The sequence below is a fragment of the Triticum dicoccoides genome, chromosome 4B, assembly GCF_002162155.2.
Source record: "Triticum dicoccoides isolate Atlit2015 ecotype Zavitan chromosome 4B, WEW_v2.0, whole genome shotgun sequence".
In the NCBI taxonomy this organism is placed as follows: Eukaryota; Viridiplantae; Streptophyta; class Magnoliopsida; order Poales; family Poaceae; genus Triticum; species Triticum dicoccoides.
Genome location: NC_041387.1, coordinates 250,469,634 through 250,479,044, shown reverse-complemented (window position 1 = coordinate 250,479,044; position 9,411 = coordinate 250,469,634). Strand labels below are relative to the sequence as shown.

The window sequence follows — 9,411 nt, the reverse complement described above, 5'->3', positions numbered from 1 at the left end:
CTGTGAAACTCTAAAACAGGGGGAAAAATAGGAACTGGCACTGGGCGCTGGGTTAATAGGTTAGTCCCAAAAATAATATAAAATAGCATAATAATGCATATAAAACATCCAAAATAGATAATATAATAGCATGGAACAATAAAAAATTATAGATATGTTGGAGACGTATCAACAGTGCCTTCATGGCATATTGTGAACAACTGAGTACCCGGGTCTGATACGCATCCGTCGCTCACCCCAAGAGAAATGGACAAGGGGAGACGGCCAATGCTGAGGTGTTGCGTGGGCTATGTACCCGGACTTACAGACTAAAAACGGCGGTAGACGCTAGGTGGATGAAGTCATGTCAGTTCTTTGGTCTCTCAGAATGATGCTAAATCGAGCGACGGGAGAAACCCCATTCATTCTGGTCTATTGACTGAAGCGGTACTCCCCACGGAACTCTTGAACGGATCTCCTTGAGTTACAACTTATGATGAAGATGATCAAGAGCGAAGAAGACATGACGATGTTAATTTACTCGAGGAGGATCGACCTAGGGTAGATGTACGTGCAGATCATTATCAACAGGGATTGCGTCGCAATCATAGCCGCAACATACGTTCATGTGGATTCGAGGAAGGTGACCCTGTGGTACGCTGGATTCAGTCCGGGAGAGCGCAAAGCAAGTTGACACCGAAATGGGAAGGTCCTTTCAGGGTGGTGCAAGTTACTAGATCGGGTGTTGTCCAGCTAGAAACCAAAGCTGGGAATCCTGTGCAAAATTCATGGAACATTAAAAACATGCAGAAGTACCATCTTCGCAAGTTCTACCCTTAGGACGCTAATGGGATCTGTACCCTTTAGAATCTACCATCGCTACTGGATCCTCTCCAGCCGGCAACAACTAATGTACAAAGCAAATAACTAAGACCCAACATCTTGCTATGCCATGTAAATTTCCATGTCAAGTTGTAGTCATAAGTCATGATCTGCATCTGGTAGTCGCACATATGGCTTGCATCATGCTGCATATTGCATACTTTATGCTCACAGCTAACGAACGCGTTGTGGACACACAACATGGTCAGAGTTTCCTTTTTGCTCTTCTATTGAAGCTTAAAGGCAGAAAAATCCTCCTTTACAGACGAGCCTGGGGAGCTACACGACAGGCCATGTCTACCTCTACGTCCGGCACCCGAGTACCAAACCAACTAAGATAAGTGATTCGTCTCTCGTTTGCTTTTTGAATTTTCTCTTTGTGTTCCGCCCGCCCATGAAGAAGCATTTTTAGAATGTCCAACTACCACACGCATATGCATTATTCGGATGACCGGTGACGCTCGTGCAAGTTATGGCATTTCTAACTATCTGTGTGCAGGGAAACAACGCCTCCTATGGTCGCATTCTGGGCGGAATCCTAATGCAATATGGTTGAGATGTTGTGCGCCTAAACACCTGATATAATTGAGAGATAGACAAATTTCCAATAAAATATAATATTTGGGATTACCAATCAGCAAAAAGAATGCGCCAGCGCTTTTGTAGTGACCTCGGAGGGGTCCCGGGTTGCTTTGGCACGCCCCACCCCGTCAGTGATGTGTTGTACTTGACTTGACTCTCCCTCGCTTGCTGCTTGCTAATCGCAGTGTTCAAAAATGACATGAAGCTGGAGGTCTAATCAGAAGTATAAAGGGCACACAAATGAGAAGTACCATTCAAAGCAAGTGAAAGTGAATTAGAAATCTTAATATTTATAAATAATATGGTGGATTGCCGTTTACATCTGGCCACACCAACCCATCGGACTAATGGAACCTCGTGCCTAGTTTTTCTTCATTATGCCTCCTTGTTTAATCCTTGCAAGTAACCGCCAAGGGGATTGACAACCCCCTTGTTTCTGTTGGGTGCAAGTATTTGCTTTTGTGCGTGCAAGTGCTGCTAATGAGGTTCTATGGGGTTCTCCTACTGGATTGATAACCTTGGTTCTTAACTAAGGGAAATACTTATCTCTACTGTACTGCATCATCCTCTACTCTTTGGGGAAATCCCAATGCAGCTCACAAGTAGCAATCAGTGCCCGGGTACCAGCCATGTATCAATGTGCAGGGCAGGGACCGCTCGTGGCTACTATGGATGACCCCGTGTGAGAAAAGGTTGTTCTTGCGCTGATGAGGACATGACTACCTTGGATACGACCAAAAATATTGCATACATGTATGTTTGTGAGGTGATTTCTAATGCAAATTATGCAATAATTTATTATGTCATCCAGGAGAAAAATACTTCACAAACTTTTGTGTCATGTCTAATTGCATGTGTATGGGACATTTGTACAATCCACACATGAAGATAAGGGGAAAAGATATGTTTAGGTGATGTTCAAAAAGTCCTCTCACGTCACTTTTGGGCCAAGTGAAGATAGAGTCCAAGTCTCTCAAGTTCTGGATTCAGATTCGAACTACACAAACATACCTAACTTAAAACGCCAAGAACTCTTTCAAATGGACTCCGAATTGGGTGAATGTTTTTTTGTTGGAAAGTAGATTTCGTGCTCTTTCCAACCCAATTGGATTCACCTTCAAATTAGTCCGGAGCATTGAGTTATTGACAAAACAATCTGACCCTGCATCAGAATCCAAGTCAAACTATTCCAAAGGTGGTGCATCACCTTCACTTGGGCCCATGAGCCTTGTACGACCTATGGTTAGTTTTAGGCTGCCTTGGGATGTCCTCCCACCTCCTTGGCCGCCACCCCTTGCTCCTACATAAGTAGATCCATCTATTAGCTTTTTTCCTTGGGATTTGTTTAGTTAAAAAGTTAGCCAACACAACTTCGTGCACTTCGTTTGTGTCCAACGACCAGACCAAGACCGCTTTCGGATCCCCACCATTATCAATACTTCATCCATATTCGAAGTATTCAGACTGCTTTATCATATTCTTGCTTGTTCTTTGATTGCTTGCAGGAATAGACCTTCGTGGTCAGGTTTATCGTGCTTTGGTGTGGTCAATAACCTATCGGAGTTGGTTTAGCGATTGCTAATGCGCAACATAGTGCATGTTTGTAGTCAGATCATCAAAGTCATATCCACCAAAATCGATAGTTATCATCTCATAGAAAGATCGGGACACCTCGCCTCTATCAAGTGGCTTCTAAATAGGTCCTTTTGCCATCTGAAGTTCACGAACACAGCTTGTTCCTGTTTATCATGCCAGTTTTAGACTTTTTTGAGTCCTCATATCAACTCGGAATTGAGTGATCTTTTTGCGTTTGAAAGCTTGAGTTAGTGCCATTCTTGAGAAAAATTATCAGAAAAGTGGCACCAAATTTTCTGGAGGAAAGTTGGAGAGAAAGTTGTTGGTATATCCTGCTTGGCAGTTGTTTCACATCATTATCTTTACTGCTATTGTGATATTCACTTTTATCTTGCTATCCAGAACTACTTCATATCCTTTGTTGATACTAGTTGTGCTACACCGTGACCTCATTAGTGTTCTAGGATCGCGTCTCTAGTCTGGTCTAGCCTAGGACCAGCACAGTACCGTTGTTGAGCGTTTATTCAACATTGCATCTCTGAATTGATTATTGCTAATCTTTTGCTACCAAATATTTAAGCCTTCCAAACTCCACATATTTCTATACCGTGTATACGTACGTTCCCCTGGCAATCGCTTTACTCAATCTTCAGAGTTATTTGACACCGCTGGTTGCCTGTCACCACCTGCTGCATGGTAAGAACTTGTAAGATATTGATATTTACTATACTGTGATCATTTTACCACCACATCCTAGTAGTTCATAGGAACACTATTCTCGGATTTTGTTTCTTGTTTTCTACTAACTATGGCAGGTTCCGTAGTAGTTAGTTCTTGGGCTTCATCGATCGTGGGAGATTTGCCACCACCTAACAAAATACAACAACCGTCACAAGAGGAGCAACAACATCAGAATGCACATAATCAGGTTAATGTTTTCATGCCACCATTTATTGGTCGTTTTATGTCTGATTTATATATTGAATGGGAGTACGAATAAATGCTATATTTGCTTCCCATAATTTTGATGAGCGTGGAAAATTTCAAGCTACAGTTAGTACTTTTAGTAGCTTTGCTTTAGTTTGGTGGAGTGAATATTGTCGGTTAAACCCCGATTTTATACCTACTACTTGGGATGATTTAAAACTTGTCATGAGAGATAAATTCATTGATGTTTATTATACTCGTGGCATGATTAAAAAATTACAACATTTAAAACAAGCACTGACACGGTAAAAAAATATTATGATGATTTACAAACTACATTGTTGCACTCATTTTTAGAAGAAAGTGAAGAAGATTTTATGGATAGATTTTGGGGAGGATTAAACAGTGATATTCAAGAGATACTAATTCATGAAGAGTGTTATCCTATGGACCATTTGTTTTGTCTTGCTTGCAAAGCTGAACAGGAAATAAAACGACGTGTTGCCCACCAGGAGAACAAGCACACGGTGCACATTCCAAGTGTTGATACAGATGTTTCTTTAACTACTAGGCATACTATGACAACCACATCTGTTGTTGCAAGGACTACATCATCTCCACCATGTGACACATCACCACAGAAAGTGCCTACATCATCTGAGTCGATCATAAGAGGTAATAACAAAGGTATAGATTTTCCACTTTCACATGAGAATGATGCATGCCTAGTTAACTTGAATACATCATGTGTTGAGTTACCTATTCATTTGGGCACACCACCTATTTTAGATAATTGTGTTACTGTCATGAATGCGTCATGTGATCACACAACTGAAATACCAACAATTTGAGTGCACCCATTGAATTAACTGTTCATGCAAAAGAACCAATGTTTAATCATTTTGATATGACCTCTAACCTTGGTGATGATTCTGTGGCCAATGACTTATTGCATGTTTGCTTATTTAAGCATGTTGTAGAATGTAAATTGGATGCAAGTAAGGTTTATTTACCAATGTTAGGATGGTTAATTGATGAACATTGTCAACCTTTTGAAATGAATAAGAGCTTCACTTATATGTGCAAACTGAGTTGCAATATTTTCATGCCTTCTACTTCTTGTGATAATATTTTAGCTTTAAATTTTATGAACTATGAAGGTTACTCATGTATACATGTGTCATATGTGCAAAAAGCAAGGGGAGTAAAAATGAATGGCATATACATATACAACATATACACCTTGTCTCTTTTGTTAACCCCATTTCAGATTAAGCAACACCGATGACGGCTTTATTTTTAAGAAGGGGAGGATGATGAGGATATGACTACCTTGGATACGACCAAAAATATTGCATACATGTATATTTGTGAGGTGATTTCTACTGCAAACTATGCAATACTTTTTTTATGTCATCCGGGACAAAAATACTTCACAAACTTTTGTGTCATGTCTAATTGCAGGTGTATGGGACATTTTTACAATCCACACATGAAGATAAGGGGAAAAGAGATGTTTAGGTGCTGTTAAAAAAGTCCTCTCACGTCACTTTTGGGCCAAGAGAAGATAGAGTCCAAGTCTCCCACGTTCTGGATTCAGATTTGGGACTGCACAGACATACCTGACTCTAAACGCCAAGAACTCTTTCATATGGACTCCGAATTGGGTGATTCTTTTTTTCTTGGAAAGTAGATTTCATGATCTTTTCAACCCAATTGGGTTCACCTTAAAATTCATCCGGAGCGTTGAGTTGTCAACGAAACAATCTGATGCTGCATCAGAATCCGAGTCAAACTACAAGTCCAAAGGTGTTGCATCACCTCCACTTGGGACCATGAGCCTTGTAAAACCTAGGGTTAGTTTTAGTATGCCTTGGGACGTCCTCCCACCTCCTTGGACGCCACCCATTGCTCCTATATAAGTAGATCCATCTAGCTTTTTTCTTGGGATTTGTTTAGTTAAAAGTTAGCCAAGACAACTTCGTGTACTCCGTTTGTATCCAACGACCAGACCCAGACCGCTTTCGGATCCCCACCATTATCAATACTTCATCCATATTCACAATATTCAGATTGCTTTATCATATTCTTGCTTGTTCTTCGATTGCTTGCAAGAATAGACCTTCGTGGTCAGGTTGATCGTGCTCTGGCGTGGTCAATAACCTATTGGAGTTGGTTTAGCGATTGCTAAAGTGCAACATCGTGCACGTTTGTAGTCGGATCGCCAAAGTCATCTCTAGCAAAATCGATAGTTATCATCTCATCGAAAGATCGGGACACCTTGCTGCCCATCCCATGAATGATTCCCGTGTACCATACAGCGTTCGTCATGTAGCTGAAGAGAGACCGAAGGGATCATGAACTTTATCCCTAGGATGCAAGATTTCCGAGAGAGTCTCTATGATGCAGTAGAGAAGCTTCCCGGGACCTCGCGGGCAAACGCTTTTCAAACCCTTTCCTGGACCGATCTTCCTGGAAGGCTCATACACGAAGGCTAACCGCGCCCCATGGGGCACCATTAAACCCAAGGTCATCGGCCCGTGGTACCCTGATTTCCACGCAACTGGCAATTGTGGAGTCTGGACTGCCAAATAATAAGCCTATGAAGGTCTTGAGATCAACCTAAAGATCTACCTCAAGTGATTGGGTGGGTTTCAAGTGAACTTAGCGCAAGGACAATAGTGTGAGGACTCTTGTGTCCTCTAATATTCGGCTCAACCCCTCCAACCAGACGTAGAGGTGTGCCAACAACTCGAACTTGGCCTACAAATCGCATTGTCTTCGTCGAGCTTGCAAGTTATATTTCTTCACACCACTTACCATATTGTAATACACCTGTATTTCTAAGAACTTCCCGTGTCTCCCTTCTCTGTGATCAGATTGAAGACTTTCTTGACAACCATTCTATGACCAAATGAAATATGTTTAGTTTCATATTCGGACTTGTTATACCTCTGTCTAGCATGTCGTTACATTTGACTCAATCGATGTAACGTATATTTCCTCTAAGTCATTGTGTATGTTTAGATTTGCCTTTATTCAGTTCTGCCTTAATATTATTTGCTCTATTTTTCTTTGAAGAATTCGCTTTTGGAATAAATTGTCGAATCTCCCGTTCACATCCCCTTGGTTGATATCAGACCCCGCACTTCTATAAAGATTAGAGTAGAATAAAATGAGGACTTGGTGTGGTAAGTAACCATGTTTTAGTTTGCATCGGGATGCAAGGGGGTTAACTTCAACCAAATACACCCGCGGAGTACTATATTGCACAGCTCTATGTTAATGCTACAATGGATGAGTGTGATGATTGAGTTCTTTATGACTAATGCGAGTTTGAAAACCTTATGCACTTCCATTTCATCTTAAAATTGTTGGCTTCTTCGTTATCGAGCATTGCCTACTCTCTCCTCAAGACATGGCAAATATTTCCCTAATACATATGAATCTTGTGGGAGGGCTTTCTCATGTTCTCATACATTATCTTCCTGAAAACAACCGTCATACCTACCTATCATGGCATTTTCATAGTTATTCCGAGATATATTGTGATGCAACTTCCATCATCACTGTTTTACATTACATGATTATATGTTTATTCTTCATATGTTATGCAATGTTTCTAGCTAGTAGTCTAGCTTCGTCTTGCCGTAGCATCTTCTTTAGCTTCTTACATGTATTGAGAAAGAGTTATGGATATATTCGAAAGTGTGCTGGTCATTCATGTATGATGTTGCTCCTACCAAAGAAAAAGATCAAATAAAAGATTCACCACACAGGTGTAAAAACAGAATAAGAAAAATAGGACAAGAGAAGGAGCAACATCATTATCTTTTATTAGTGCACACTAAATTGCTTCAAGCTGCGTTTATCTTCATGTTTTATATACTAGTGGGGACTCTATGGGCACGACAAGATCTAGGCCCCTAGGCGATCCAACGCCTAACAAAACAATATGATAGCCACCAACTCATCAAACCTAAGGCGGGGTGGCGGGGGGAGCAAAACAAACTGCACAGGATGATGGAAGCACACAAATTTCAGCCGCATACACCCAATTATAAATGCCATGCAGAAGAGTACGTTTTGGAGGCCAAGCTCCATGAAGTTCTTAATTTAAAAAAATCAAAATCCAAACTTTTCAGTTTCAAAAAACTCAAGGAAAAATACACATGTATATAAGGATGTAATGTATATGTGTATACATTTCATGATAAAAAATACTTAAAATTGCGAGCTGCACAGAAAATAATCATGGACTTTAAGTATTAACAATACATGTGCTAAAAAGCCATAGAATTGGCTTTTTCTTTGTGTAGCTTTCATTTTAACGTATTTCATCCTAAAAATTTAAACACATGTACATTGTGCCTCTAGGTATGTTAATTTTCTAAAAGTTTGTGAAATGTAAAGTATGAGTTTGAATTTTTCAAAATTAAGGCCTATATGGAGCTCGGCCTCCATTTAGCATTTTTGCACGCAAAGAATTCCTTGTGCTTGATAGATCACAAAACAACTGTTCTACATCCTAGAAAACGCATCTACATCCTAGAAAACGCCTCTGCCGTAGACTTGTGGACTCTTGCTTCATCTTTCTTTCTTTTTTCCTTCTCTAGACCATCCAAGAACAAATGGGTCGGCTGTACAATGTTACTAGCACTACGCGCCATACAGAGTGAACAAGCTATAGACACATCAACAACTCGTAAAAGTACCAAACTTCAAAGCTATGCTTGGCTTTAGCACTCACCAAAGCAGGCGGAGTGACACGCTGATAATCAAGCTACCGAGTTCTCAGTTAGCTGCTCAATGGGCTAATTACAGCATCTGGCATGTCGACCTCCGCTGCAGTCGGCGATTGCAAGAGCTAATGATAGCCCGCTTGATGCGGTAGTCTGTGTTCCCCCATTTATACATGACATCATAGGGTAGGTTGCAAACTGTCAGTTTTACTTCCTTACATATTGAATGTGCTGAACGGATCTGAATCTGATATGGTAAAATCATCACACCTCCATTTCTCAAGTTGCTGGTTGAGATGCATCTCACTTGTCTCGCACTCGTCATCATCATCAACTTCTGTAGGCTTCCACTCATCAAGCAGACTGGAAAGTCGGTTCACACAGTGGCACATGTCGGGCCTCTGGTTTTGCTCTCGTGCTGTGCAATGCCGGGCAAGATCAGCTACCTCCAGCAGGCTCTTCCAAGCCTCAGCACCGAGTTCTAGTGTAGGATCCACAAACTTTCTGAACTTTTCTTTGTCAAGCATATTTCTTCGGAAGATTGTTACAAGATGTGTTTCGTCATCAGGTAATGAGTCATCAAGTACTTTCCTTCCAGTGATCATCTCCATTAGTATGACGCCATATGCATAAACGTCAACTTTTGTAGTTACTTTCCCTGTAGCTGTAAACATATAAATTGCATGCTCATCACTACTACATGAAAACGGGAGACAAGAGCTGT

General features: G+C 40.8%; 1 protein-coding gene across 1 annotated transcript in view; it reads right to left on the bottom strand.

The window, feature by feature from the left end:
* Positions 1-8,525: 8,525 nt before the first annotated feature.
* LOC119292642 (receptor protein kinase TMK1-like) overlaps positions 8,526-9,411 on the bottom strand; it is a gene marked incomplete at its 5' end in the record, with an annotated part of 5,388 nt that continues 4,502 nt past the window's right edge. The window contains one exon of the mRNA XM_037571408.1: positions 8,526-9,351. Within this exon, the coding sequence (XP_037427305.1) occupies positions 8,903-9,351 (449 nt within the window). The remainder of the gene's footprint in view (positions 9,352-9,411) is intronic.